Raw genomic sequence first — 14,371 nt, 5'->3', positions numbered from 1 at the left:
TGTATTTGTCTTTTTTGGTAGCTGAGTAATATTCCATTGTGTATATGTACCACATCTTTTTAATCCAGTCATCTACTTTTGGGCATTTGGGTTGATTCCATGTCTTTCCAATTGTAAATAAAGCAGCAGCAAACATGGGTGTGCAGGCAATCTTTCTGAATCGGTATTTTTGTGTCTTTTGGGTAGAAAAGCAGGTGACTTTTTAAAGGAGCAGTTTCTTGACTGTGCTAAAATGTCTGGTTTGAAGAACCAACTGCTTTACTTTCCCAGTTATTTTCCTTAACCAAAGTGAATTTGTTTCTTCTAAACCACAACTCTAAGAATATGCCAGTGAAGGATCATTCTCTCCCTCCTGCACTGTGACATCACGCGCTGCCTGTGACACTGCGCGTGACCCCAGGTGACCAGAAGTCTAAAGCTCTCTCGGCCCTGTTGAATTCAGTGCTTTCTTGGGCACAGAGTATCACTGGTTTGCCCTGAGCTGGGCTTGCATGCTCCCTGGGTAACTCCAGCCCCTCTGTGACAGGAGACTGCTGGAGGAGCAGAGTGACCAGCACCAACTGCCCAAGGCTGGAGAAGCACCCCACAGAGCCCAGATTCAGCAGCAGCAGTGTTCTGTGGGGGACCTGAGGCAGCGACTCGCAGCAGGACAGGTTAGAGCCCAGCAGGATCTGGAGTTGGACCAAGCACGCACCAGCCAGCCGGTCCCCGCCAGTAGGTGCCACTGCCCACGGGTCTGCTCCACTCTCACCTCTTCCTTTGTGTGCCTCCCCAGTCTTCTGAATTCTCTCCTTTGTTTTCTTTGTGATATGATGGAATCTTTAGCATTAGGTGTTCTCTCCCCACTTTTAGCGACCTTCCCTACTGCCCCACAGAGGGCTGGGCCTCCTGCCCACTCCTTCTCACATGCATCCTAGTCATGCTTCGCCTCCTGCTGCCATGGAGGCCACAGGGGAACTTCATCCCCTGACCCGGTGGTAAGAGGGTTCCGAGCCCTCATTGTGCCACATCACCTGGGCCAGCATTTCAGTCCACTCAGGCTCAGCCATGACTGGGGGTGTCTGAGCCTAGACAGCCACAGGCAGGGAGGGGGGGCTGTAGACTTCCTCTCAGCGTGTTTTTGGTTTCCAGACCAGCAGTGGCTCAGAGAAGAGACCTGGCCAGCCAGTTCGCAGCGGCAGCAACAGCAAGACCATGTAGCAGGGAAAGAGCTTGGGGCCCCCGGGCCACCTGATGCTTGGCTTCCAGCAGGACCTGACATTCGACCATCCCCACCGGTCCGAAGGCAGAAGAGGGTGGTGCAGCCACCACTCCTGCCAAGACGCGCTCTTCGGGCGGCAGAGCGGAAGGGCCAGAGAAGGAAGGTCTCTTTCCAGCTGGAGAGAATCCTCAGGAGGCAGAGGCTGCTGGAGGCCCGGAGGAGACTGGAGCAGCTCCAGGCCTTGCACTGGCTCCAGGATGACCACACCCAAGGACGCCCATGCCCGGCCCCATGCCCTGGCGGCGTGGGCCCAGAACCTCAGTGTAGCAGCGAGTCGACTAGCTGTGGCTCTCTGAGCCTCCGGGGGCTCTGCAGCCGGTACTGGCACCAGCTGCACAGGTACTGCCAGCGACGACGTCTGTCCTGGAGGCGCTTGGCTGTGCTCTGTGGCTTTGCAGCCCGGGCTGTGTTCTTTACCCGCCAGGGCCTGTTTCCTCAATCTGTGACATGGAAAGTGTTACTCCCCCTTTCCTCATCACTTTTTCCTTCCATTCTTCTTCTTCCATAAGTGGTATCTTCTAAGACTTCTCGCACTCTGAGTGGCAGCTCTTGCTTCTTTGGTGGTATCTTCGGAGTGAGGATCTAGCCTCATTTTTTCATCTGCTTCTTAGCTGGCTGTCTCCCTCTCTCCTTCCATATGTCCTGCCCCCACCTCCATTCCCCTCCACCTCCCTGCCCACCTGACCTACCCCCTCAAGTGAGCTTCCTGACCTGCTGTCTGACTGGTGAGTAGTGGAACACAATCTAACTCCCAGGTTCAGTTTGGCATCTCCTTGTTTCTTTTCTCCTTTACTCCCCACATTCAGGCAAGGAATGAAATGTTCTTTCCCAGGCTACTTGGAGCAGGAATCTGTCTTCTGTCTCTATTTCTATTCTCCAGGCCCAGCTCAGGGACTTGCCTGTTAGTATCTATTGGTATTATTGCTTTCTCACCTCTTTACATCTTTAGAGGGCTAGGCAGGATTTTTAGAAACTTTTATTAGAAAAAAAATTCAAACTACACTAAGTTGGGAAGCTGGTGTGCCTATCACCCTATCCAACTGGTATCAAGATTTGCCATGCTTGCATTACCTCTCCATCTTCTTTTTCTCAAGTATTTTTTAAAGACTTTTTTAATGCATGCAAGAACTAGGGTGTAGGCCAGAGATTCAGGGGATGAGAGGATTCACCAGAGACAGAGTAGGGAGCAGAACAGGCAGATCAAATGAAATACACTTCTGAGGGGAACAGTGGGCAAAACAGGAGAGGTCTGCTGTGTCATGGGGGTCACCTCCCTGGCTGGGAATTGAACTCATGTTGCAGTGGATGGTGATAGCTTGATAGCGCTGAGACTTTATCCCCTGCACCACCAGAGAGGCCCTTTCTGAGGTATTTTAAAGCAGCTTCTAGACATCTGCCATTACATTCCTGTGTCCTTAAGATTACACTTCTAAAAATAAGAACTTATAACCACATACTTAGGAAAATTAAGATGTTATTCATGATCTAAAAAGTTATGATCTATTTATTTAATATACCTATATCTATAATATATTTATATTTCCCTGATTACCTTCAAAAATATCTATACTTGTTCAAATTAAGACCATGCTTTGTGTGGATAAATCTTAATCTTTTTATTTCTTAATCATTTTTTCCCTTAATCTTTTTATTTTACTTATCGTTGATTGGTTAGAGAGTTAGCGCTCCACAATGTGCCACTATATAGACTTGTTTGATTCCTTAAAATGTCATTGTCCCTGTGGTCCTCATATTGCCTTTTTATTGGACGTTTCCCCCAAAAGGCACAATTGCCTTTTGATCAAGTTCAACCCTTGTAAAAGATAATGAAACTGAGGGATGGAGTGTAACTGAAGAGTGAGGATTACTGCAGCTCCTAGAGCTTTTCTCTGACCCTGAAAGACTGGAAGGGACAGTGACATTGGCCTAGGTTTTAACATTTTGCAGAATAAGCTGTGGGATTTTAGAGTCCCTCTGTCAGCTCAGCAGAAAGGAGAGGCCTCTTAACTTGCTGAGCTGTTTTCCTTCTCTCCACAGGGTTTACCTGAATTGGAGTCCCTCCACCACATTGCCTTCCCCTACTCACCAAACAGCAGAGAAAACCTCATCAGAAGAGCCCTTGCCCCAGGCTGCTTTTTACCCTCCAAGGACAAGGCATTTCCCTAAGCATGCCCTCTGTTCCTCAGGCCAGGAGCAGCTCTGCATAGTTCGGGGAGCCCTGGGCAGGAAAGGGACCTCCGTTCCAGTCACCTGCCTCACTGAGCTCTCTAATTCGGCCAGCATCCTGGAAATGGAGAGGGGAGGTAAACCGCCCCGTCGGATGGTGCCCCAGAGTTCAGCATTTCTGAACCAGTCAACTAGCAAGCTAAAAACAAGAGATGAGCCAGATGCCCTCACTCCTTCCACGCAGCCCAGGAGGGCAAAGGGACTCACAGACTCTGGACACATACCTGCAGGGTGGCGGAAAGAAGGATCCCCTGGGGCCCACAAGAGTGCTAAGGGAACTGGCTGTGGTTCGTCACATCCTCCTGCACCCAGACAGACAGCAGGGCGTGGGAGGGCAGCCAAGACTGCCTGGTCAGATTCCAAACCACCTCTAAGGAGGGCATCAAAAAGGCAGCAGATGGTGCAGGCAGCTAGGGTCAGAGATGTTGCCAAGAAGGCCTCTCGTTTGCCTCGCGGCATTCCTTTGCGGAGACGACACAGTACAAAGGACCCAGACACCACATCCTCACTTGCGGATTTTAGCCCAGGAGTGGATCATGCAAGAGAAAAAGATGGTGATTTAGGTGATTTATCTGATGCAGATAGCAGTTACTCCGCAGATTCTCTCTCATGTATTCGTACCAAAGGCCTGACAGAGCCCCTGAAGCCAGAGGAGCCCCAGGGAAAGAAGCAGGAGAAGCAGGAGCACCGAGAGGCAGAGAACACGGAAAGTGACGATAGTCAAATATCTGAGGACTCGCTGGCTGAGAAGGGGTACCAAAACCCACAAGACGGCCCAAGGGGCAATTATCTTACCAAGCCCCAAGGCCACCCCAGGACCAGAGCACGAGCCTCCCTAAGGGACTTCAGCACATCCTCAGAAAGTGGACTAGTCATCCAAACTCACAGGAGCTTCTCCCTGGATAGCCTGATTGATGCTGAGGAAGAACTGGGAGATCAGCATGAAGAAGAGTCTGTCTTTGGAGCTTCCGATGAGATGCCCACAGAGACGTTTTGGCGCCTGCAGACTCCCAGTCTGCCTGTAGTGGACCAAGAGGCAATATACAGGTGTGGCCCCGTCAGCCACAGAGCAAAAAGCAAGCTAGAAGACAGCCCACCAAGGAGCAGTTCATTTTACCTCGAGCCCTGGCCCTGCCGTGAGCAGCCTGAGTCGGAGGTGATGGGGGACTCTGAACAAGTCGACAGTCTCCAGGCCACGCAGCTTTCAAGAGGAAGCCCTCTGGTGTCCATGGATTCCTGGTTTTCCTGCGACTCCAAGATCAACCCTAGTAGCCCTCTGGAGATAGTGGGTTCTTTATGTCCAAGTCCTGCTGTGCAGGAATTGCAGCATTCTGGTTGGGAGAGACCTGGCTACTGGCTAAATATGGAAGAACCAAAGCCTTCAGCTACAGAGGCGGCCCTGCCCCCTGGCTCTCAACGACCCCAGGGCAGTCCTGAGCTGCCCCGTGGTGTGAGAAGCATGTACACAATGCCTGCTTCAGATACGTCCAGGTTGTCACTGAGTCTGTCTCACAAGCTGCCTCATCCAGAAGCTGATGGCACCTTTCAGGCCAGAGGCACCTGTGACTTGGCCCAACATGCCACCTCCGAGGCATCCAGTAATTCTAGTGTATTCAGTGTATTGACTGCTTCTGCCAACTCATTCACTCATGTAGGCAGAGCTTGTGAAAGCGACTGGGCTGTCCTACAGCAAAAGTACCTCCTTGAACTGTCTCACCCTGTTCTGGAGGCCAAAGGAGAGTCCAGGCCAGCTTTCTCCTCCCTTGAGGAGGACTCAGGCCCCCTGACCCTAAGAGAAGACACTCTATTACCTGGGCCAAGCAACAGCCTGCATTTCAGACCTCCTATCCAGCTAGCCAAAATTAGGCGTTTAAGAGCAGAAAAAGAACAGGACAGTTTGAGTATCGAATTAGAAAGTACTGTAGATTTCTTCACAACTAGTGAGAAAGAGGTGAGTTTCTGTGGGAATTACTCAGCAGACATAGAATCACTGGCTTCTGGAGCTACAGGTGCACACTTTGTAGCAGAAAAGATAGTAAATCCCACGACAGACGCATGTGAAGTCCAAAAGAACGTGGAAGAGTGTTCTGGGGGAAGCAGGAACCCCGAAGCAATGACTTCTTCTGATGAATGTTTCTCCTTGAACTCCAGAAACAGTAATGTCACCATTGCTGCTGAAGGTGGCCGTTGGCCCCAAGGCCGGGCTCCTCTCAGGAAGAATAATGCAGTACAGACTGGGCCATTAAGCCTCGGCAGCCACCAGCCCCTGAAGGAAGGGAAGGTAGATGACGAGGAGAGCTCCAAGGAAGTGGCCAAAGGACACAGAGATGTTGCCTTTGGCTGTCCGTCAGGTCCCGAGCTGTACCTCCACTCAGCTCCCTGGAATCCGGTCCCATCTTCCCTGCAGCCACCTGCCTTGGAAACCTTCTATGTGACCAAAAGCCGGGACGCCCTGACAGAAACTGCCTTAGAGATCCCGGCTTGCAGAGAAGCCAGAGTGCCCTCCCCACCCCCCAGGGAGGCCTGGGTCTTTGGTCGTGACTGCCAGCTCCTCAAAAATGCTTATTTGAAGAAGAATTTCCCACAGCTCTTACAAAACCAGAATCCCAGGAGGTCCTTGACACAGCAGGTTGCAGCAGAGGGACCAGATGATCCAGTTGCCAAAGAAGTTAGTAGAGAAATGGAAAAATGTTCTGGAAATGTTAAAGAGGGAAGCTATAATTCCTTTTATATTTTTGTTGCTCAGAATAGACACATTATCCCATCTACCAGCACAAAAGTGTGTGAATTTGAAAACCCAGTTGGGATTTTAAATAAACGCAGTCTTCCCTCATTCAAGGAGGAAGAAAAGGCCACCATGCAGTCCCCTTGCAGTGTTTCCGCAGCCAGTCCTGGATCTAGGAAGCCTCTCTTCCGCTGCGAAACGGAAGAGACGGGTGAGGAAGGACAGAGTCCAAATGCAATGCCGAGGCACAACCAGGCCTTTGATACAAACAGGCAGTTTCCTTCTGGGACCAGGTCTGATTTCATCTCGAAGTCTGCTAATTTAGGCCATGACAAACTAGGAGAAGTGGCTGTTCCTTTGAAACCCAAGTCAGTACATCATCGAGTAAGCAGCCCAGAGACAGTGGCCCAAAATGAGAGTCCAACCCACGAGGGTGAGGGGAAGAATGGAACTGGGCCTCTTGGAAAAGCTCTTCGTCCTAACGGTGGCTCAGGAGAGTTTATACTTCCAGGGACTGAGTCTACATGTGAAAGATTCCTGTCAGTTGCATGCCCTCAGGAAAGGAACCCTAGTGATTATAAGGGCCCTGAAAAATCACAGGAAATATTTAGTCCCAAAGAAGAGCCTTGTAGAAAGAAGCAGAATGATGATGAAATGGCTAGGTTGATCAAGAGTGTAATGCGTCTGGAAAATGACATCCTGGAAATGGAATCCAAGCAGAATAAGCAGCTGTGTGCTTCCCACACACCCAGAGTCAGTAAGGAGTTTATGTTCCAGGACCAGGAGATGGCTGGCCTTGTCCTGATGCCAGGCAGTTCTAAAAGCCATTTGTCCTTCATGGGTCAACCATCTTCTCCAAAACAGACAGATGGTGTTACCTTCAGGGCTAGTGATGCTGGCAAAATAGAGGTTAACCGTAGCACTGAAGAAGAGTCCCAGATCCAGAAAATGACCCCAACTTCCATCAAATCATGGAAATATGTAGACCAAGCTGCATTTGCAAGAGAGCGCACCCAGCCAGCCCTATTGGACAGGCCTGCCGGGGACTCTGGCGGTCACCGAGGGACCTGTACAGCTCGCAGAGAGCCCAGCAGCACTTCTCCTAAGCCCAGGAGGACCACAGCATTGCCTGTAGCTCTGCTAGCACAGCCCGGGCCCGAGAGGTCTTCTGAAGAGGAAAACAAGGGGCCGCCTTACGGCTTGGGAAGTCCTGAGGAGCTGGAAAGAGCAGAAGGTTTTCAGGAAAGCCAAGCTGCTGAGCACGTAATCAGGTCTGAGCAAGATCCACCAGATCAAGGCAGAGTTGAAATGACTGTGCAGAGAGGCAGAAGCCCACAGGAGGAAAGCAAAATGGTCTCATCCACACAGAGTCTTGGTAGTCAAAGCCAGTGTGGTGGAGGCACACCTTTCAGCCTGGAGAGTGACCCACTGCCCAGCTGGCCAGACTCTTGTGCGATTCCTCCTCACCATGAGCTGAGCGGTACTTTGCCCTGGAGTTCTCCAAGCCTTCCAGGAAGCTTTCTTAATGCACCTGGTAGTATCGGAAGCTCTTCAGTGGACGATATGCTGGGACTGGATCCCATGGTGTTGAAAATTCTTAACCGCACCTTGGTAACTGGTGTGGGGCATCAGGACCGGAGTGGAGAGACGGGAAGCCAAGGCCTGCAGGGAGACGTTAGCGGCAGCTCCTCAGTAGCACGCTCTGCTTGCTGGGAGTCTGCAGTCTCCACAGCAGTGGGGTCTTACAGTCAGTCTAGTGTACCAGAGAGCTCTCCCCAGGGGTCAGATAGCCGGACATCAAGCACTAGCTACGAAGCCCAAGGAGCGAACTTCACGAGCCCCTCAGTGGGCTTGGAGTCCAGGGTGTGTTCTACCTCTGAGGCAGCTGTGCAGAGAGAGACCAGCTCCCTGACCAGGGTCTCTAGCCAGCTTGAAACGCAGGCCAGCTCCCTCTCAGAAGAGGGTAACCAAGGCAGAGATGTGCAGCAAAAGCCAGAGGAGGCCAAGGACTTCAATCCTACCAGTGGCGTTTTCTCAACGCCCGTGTCCCCGCCAGGCGTAGCTAATGCAGAGCCCTCTGCTCATCATACATGCACAGGCCTGGCTGTGTTGGGAGAGACCAGACAGGCAAAGGCCCCAAAAAAGCAGCGTAGGGACTCTGTGGCCAGGGGCCCAGTCTTTCCTTACTATGAGACATTAGAACCTGAACGTTCTTCAGAGGCCCCTGGCAGGCCTCCCAGCCCACAAGTGAACCAGCCAGTGTCGCACAGGACCAGGAGTGAGGGTGATGCGGAAGGATTTCATGTGACATGTCTCCCTGCTGAACCAGGACACATGACGACTGATGACGGCAAAGTTCTTCAGTTTGCACCCTTCTCTGTAGACAGCTTCCAACCTCTGCCCCCCACTGAAGCTAACACTGCGCGCTGGCACCCCTCACGGGCTGCTCCCCACACTGGCCCCGCTCTAGGCAAAAGCCTTCATACTGGAGAGCTGGGACGTTTCCTGGGTGCAAGTGAACAGTTCCCATGCCACTGTAGCTCTTCTGAAACCAAAGAGAAAAACAAAACAGCAAGCAGAACGCCTTCTCCTGCTGGTCCTTTGGGCTCAGACAGTCTTGCTTCAGCAGCAGCTGTAGATGAGGACGGGAAGCTAATACCAGAGACAGCGGGGGCTGACACATCTTCTCGGGCCCCTTTTGATGAGCCTGTGGTGATGCCACGTGGACATAGCCCATTAGCTCTGCGGGACACTGCAGAGTCACCTGGCAGTCAGGAAAGCCAGCCAGCACACCAAGCACCCAGAATGCTAGAAACCACGTGTAGAAGTTTACCGGGTAGCTTCTTAGTTGCACAGAAAGAGAAAACAACCTATTTTGGAAGTCCACTTGTGATCCATGATGAGAATTCTGCAAGTCTCTCAGGGCCTAACCATGACCAGGTCCAAAGTCTTGAGGCTGCTGCCAACTTAGAAGAGAAAGCAAGCCCCAAACAAGGAGTCCTAAAAAGGATGGAACGTGAAACTCCCTCGCTACCCTCTGTGAAATGGAAGGGGAGTGTTGGCTCTGGGCTGGCAGAAGCCTGCAAACATCCCAGGTCAACTCCGTTGCTAGATCAAGGACCTAGCCCCGATCCTGGGGGAGTTAGGGAGGAGGCCCCCTACAGATGCCCACAAGAAACTCGAGCTTGTGTTGCCGGCTCAGGAAAGAGTGAAGGCAGCGGGACTCCCAGCCCATCTAGAGGTCAAGAAGATGGCAGAACTCTTCCTTGTCAGCAACCAGGCAGTCCTCAACCCTTTGCAAATGCCTGGCCCTCCCCCGCCTCAACTTCACTGTACTGTAGAGATAGCAACCCGGGGAAGGGAATTTCCCAGGAAACCTCACATACTTTCCACCCTGCCCACACTATACCTTCCAGGGCCTGTGGAGTGGCTGAGAGAGGACAGAGCTATTCCAGGGACCCTGACATCTTGGCACATGGCCTTGAGCTCAAGGGCCTTCGTGAGGAATTTGGACCAGCAGACAGCAGCATTCTGGAACTCTCTGCTAATGCTGCTGTCCAATCTCAGGGTCAAGGCAACGGCTCACTTTTTGTCCCTGGTGTGAGGACGAGTTCCCTCAGCCACTCAGTTGCTGGTGGAAGCTCAGGGTCAGGAGGAGGACCTGAGAGAGAGGTTTCCGAGGTGAACGCCGATACAGAGCCTGAGGCTACCCCTTTCCCTGCAGACAGGTCCTTTGAGCCACCGAGGAGTTCCCGAGGTGGCCAGAATAGCCAGTTGTCTCAGACTGAGCCGAAACCACCTACAGCAACTGGGAAACCACACACCCTGAGTTCCAATGAAGAGTCTCTTGTGAATGAGCTGGTGGCAGAACCATACTATGGATATTTAGAAAATGCCATCAGACACCTTCTAGAAAAGCCACAACTTTACACCAAGTCCAGAAGCCTCGGGGGGTTGGAACCCCGAACTAAGTTGGTAGAACAGTTAAAATACACCCCTGGGCCCCAGGTCGATAGTCCCTGGGAGGAGGAAGAACAGCAGAGAGACCAGGCCTCAGTTGATGGTACGCAAGACAGGAGTCTCCCACCTTCTGGTGAAAGTGATATAGATGACTTCAGCACCACTCAGATTAGAAGTGTGGGCAGAGGGAAGGCAGCTACAGTCAAATCCCCTGGGTCCAGGACATTAGCATCATCCATGTCCTTGGAGCAAAGTGGAGGGCCACACTTTGCTGCTCAGAGCCTTGGCCAGCCCCCAAGCAGGGCCCACAGGCAGTCACTTCCTGTGATTGCAATCTCTGCTGACCCCAAATATCTCAAGTCGTCTCCCAGACCGCAGTTCTCAGTGGTCAGCTCCTCCCGCTCTCTTCAGGAACTAAACTTGAGTGTGGAGCCCCCTTCCCCAACAGATGAGGAGATACACGAGCCTGAGAAATTGTGGCCACTGTATCCCAGGGACTGTTGCTCGGGCAAGTCAGCAGTGAGAGCATCTGTGGACGCTGAGGACGGCAATCTGCAAGTCTCGTCGAACGTGGACAGTAGCACTGCTGATCACAGGCCCCTGCAACCTGCCAGCCCTCCTTACCCAACTGATCACAGGCCCCTGCAACCTGCCAGCCCTCCTTACCCAACTTCATCGACGCTCTCCTGCATGCCAACGCCTGATTTCATGACCCCGACTTCTCTGGAACAGGCCCAGCAGGGAAAGCCAGAGAGAGTGGGTGGCCAGACCAGGCCAGAGAAGCAGCACTCCAAGGTGGGCAAAGCAGTGTTGCACTTTGGCTCCAGTGATATCAATCCCTATGTCCTGCACAGGCACCCAGAGGCGCCAGTGCGCATTGGCTGGAAGCAGTATGTATTCGGCAGTGCCGTCGATGTCTCGTCCAGCCAGGTGCCCCAGGGCCCCGTGCCACCAAAGGTGGCCCGGTGCTCCAGCGTGGACCAGGGCTTAGAAGAGCAGAACTCCCCGTTCCACTCCCACCTCAGCACCTATGCCAATGCCCGCGGCCTGTCGAGCACATGCAGCAGCGTTGAAAATGCCCAGGATTCGCAGGAGTCCTGGGAAGTATGGGGTTCCTCACTGGCCTTGGGGCACCCTTACGTCCTGGCTGGCCCCAGAGGAGCAGCTCCTACTAAGGGTCCTGAACAGAGGGCCCAGTTCCTCGGCCCCCCTAATGGAATAGAGACTCTGGGCAGTGAGCCCCCTGCGGCTGAAGAAAGTGCGGTAGGGCCAGTGGACGAGATTGTGCTGCTGTATCCGTCTGAGGCGGGCAGCACCCCGGGACAGGCCAGGATAAACACCTTGGAGCAGGGCACGCAGACCCTGGGCAGCAGGCTGCATTGGAGCTACAGTGACGTCCCTGCTCAGCTGGCAGCCTCTGACCTGGCCTCTTGGACCAGCATGCGCAACCTGTCTGTGCACCTCTCACAGCTCCTGCACAGCACGTCGGAGCTGCTCGGGAGTCTGTCGCAGCCCAGCGTGGCCACAAAGGAGCTGGATGCCAAGAGGGAGACTCCTGGTGAGGCGCCCCCTGTCCTGAAGATGGATGGCTGCACTCAGACCACCATAGATGAGGGCGTCCAGACCAACCTGGCCCCGTCACCTCTGCCCTCCTTGAATCCGGAGGCCAGCCCTCAGCAGGTCAATGCGGTCCGAAAAGCGCCGGGCTCAGATGTCTCAAGCCCAAGCTGGCAAGAAAAGGAACATGGCCCAGAGACTCTTCAGAAGAGAGAGGCAGAGGAGACAGTGTGGAAAGGGACAGCGCCCCCAGATCTTCAGAAAGCAAGCCCCCACTGCCCCTCCCAGAGCCCTCCAGTATCCTTGTCCCACTTGCGACTTCAGAAAGCCCCCTTTGAGCAGAACAGCACTTCTGTGAGCCCCCGGGCTTCTCCGGACGCCTCCCTGCCTGCCGGCTCCCAGTCAGAGGAACTGTCCCACCTGGCTGTCCACAGCCCCGACTCTCGGTCCCCTGGATTCTGCCCCAGTAATGTGGAGTCTTCCGGGGAACCTAAGGTCCAGAGGGAGCCAGGCCACATGAGTGCCTTGTTGGTGGACAGGGCCTCCTCCCCAATCCTCACGCTTAGTGCCAGTGTCCAAGGGACAGGGCTCCCCCCCAGCTCTTTGTCTCTCTCACCCCCCTCAGCTCATGCTCTTGAAGGCTGCCAGAAGCTTGTCTCCAACCCAGACCTTCCCCAGGATGCCCCTGGAGCTCCAGTGGATGATTATTATCAAAGTACTAGTGAACCAGGTGGCTCCCAGAAAGTGGAGGCTCTCCACGGAGAAGGCAAAAGTCCCTCAGAAAGGAGTGATAGTAGGCCCCTCCTTGAGGTAAGCGCCTCGGACAGCCCAGAGCAGAGCCCCAAACTCCAGGTTCGGTTCTTAGATGAGCTCCCTGAGCAGCTTCCGTCCAGGAACAACACCTGTGTCCAAAGCGGATTGCCACTTCCGCCCCCGAGGAGCAGGAGGCAGAGGCTGGCCGATGGCTTCGTGCCCGAGGACGTGGCTTTCCCTGAGTGTGGGCAACTGGACACTGGGGGACCAAGTCGGTGGCCAAATCGGACAGAAAATGGGAGTGAGACTGCTCCCCCGGAACCACCACGCACACTGGACTTTCCCTCTTCGTGGGGAGCCCCCCAGCACCTCAGCCCCCGCCCTGGCTCTGACCTGACTGATACTGTGGGGCTCCAGGCGCCCACCTTGGACACACCTGAGGCCTGCCAGTCTGGGGGGCTGCTGCACTCTAGTTCTGAGGCATGCACGGTCCCAGAGCCCCAGCACCACAGCCTCAGGGACCTTCCGGTGCACAACAAATTTAGTAATTGGTGTGGGGTTCAGGATGACTCTCCTGGGGGGCTGGGTGTGAGGGAGCTGCTGGGGACCAGATGTGATCTCAGCTCTGGAGAACATGGAGGACTAAGGTCTCCCCACGTGCCTGACAGACAGAGCCTGGATCCTGAGTGGTCCAGGAGGGAGAAGATCCCCCTGCAAGTTGGGGTCCAGAACTTCTCACTGAGCACAGAACTCACAGAAGCCAAACTGCACCACGGCTTCGGGGAGGCAGACGCCCTGTTGCAGGTGCTGCAGAGCGGGACGGGGGAGGCCTTTGCTGCTGACGAGCCTGTGATGTCCACCCATGCGGAGCGTGCTGCCCGGTGAGAGCCCGGCCCAGCGTGGGGGGACGGGGTGGATTGGGGTAGGCTGGGGGGGAAAGAGAGGGTGAGAAGCTGGCTGTTCCTTCTCCCCTTGCTCAGATCTGAGATCTTCCAGGCATCAGAGGTAGATCTTAAGATGGAGATGGGCTTTTGGGTCCGGCTCCAGTGAATCAGTGGCATTTTATCTTAGGCAAAAAGAAACCATTGAAATGCTTCGGAGAGAGCGGGCTGAGCGACTGCAGAAGTTCCGGCGGACGCGAAGCCTCAGCCCCCAGAAGCAGCTGAGCCCCCTGCCTGACAGGGAGATCCCCACCCGGGAACTTGACCTACCCAGCAGGCGCCGAGAATACCTGCAGCAACTGAGGAAGGATGTTGTGGAGACCACCAGGTAAGGGTGGACACAGGGACCTGCAGGTGCTGGCTTTCTGTGTGTGAGGCTTGTGGGGAGCAGGGTCTGGGCTCCGTGTCCTGGAGAGTGGAGGCAGTGGCTTTGTTTTATGGAAGAGATCCCAGGAGTTGGTCCTATAAGCCTGTGGCCTTGTGGAAGTGACCAGGAGACTGGGGAAATGGAAGGGGGGCGGGGGAGCTGGGGTGGGAATGCAGAGAGAAGTCATGGGAGAGGACAGGGTGACCATGGCGTAGCATGTAAGACTATAGTGCTGCGCCCCGGAATGGGATGTGAAACCAAACCCTAAGGGCCAGTGGGAAAGGGAGGGATGGGTTTAAGAAGGTGGCGCTGGGCCCTCCCTGGTGGCGCAATGGGCTAGGATGCAGCACTGCAAGCTGGCGGCAGCCGCTTCAGTGCAAGTTCGATCCCCAGCCCCGGAGGATCCACATGGCGTGGCAGACCTCTCCTGACCCACCCGCTGCTCCCTCAGCAGTGTACTTCATCCATCTGCCTGTTCTGTTCCCCACTCTGTCTCTGGTGAAGCCTCTCACCACCCCTGCACATCTGGCTGTACCCCTGTTCTGTATTAATAAATAAATAAATCTTAAAAAAAAAAAAAA

The 14,371-nt window shown here is 54.0% G+C and overlaps 1 protein-coding gene across 1 annotated transcript in view; it reads left to right on the top strand.

The window, feature by feature from the left end:
* The window catches only part of STARD9 (StAR-related lipid transfer (START) domain containing 9), a 103,798-nt gene that overhangs the window by 75,955 nt on the left and 13,472 nt on the right, over positions 1–14,371 (top strand). Inside the window, exons 21-24 of the mRNA XM_004687551.2 lie at positions 527–714; positions 1,132–1,579; positions 3,278–13,363; positions 13,554–13,751. Of these exons, the coding sequence (XP_004687608.1) occupies positions 527–714; positions 1,132–1,579; positions 3,278–13,363; positions 13,554–13,751 (10,920 nt within the window). The remainder of the gene's footprint in view (positions 1–526; positions 715–1,131; positions 1,580–3,277; positions 13,364–13,553; positions 13,752–14,371) is intronic.

The sequence above is a fragment of the Condylura cristata genome, unplaced genomic scaffold (genome assembly GCF_000260355.1).
Source record: "Condylura cristata isolate star-nosed mole 26May11 unplaced genomic scaffold, ConCri1.0 scaffold00023, whole genome shotgun sequence".
Classification (NCBI taxonomy): domain Eukaryota; kingdom Metazoa; phylum Chordata; class Mammalia; order Eulipotyphla; family Talpidae; genus Condylura; species Condylura cristata.
The sequence above is the reverse complement of the archived record's forward strand: the minus strand, read 5'-3'. Positions and strand labels throughout refer to the sequence as shown.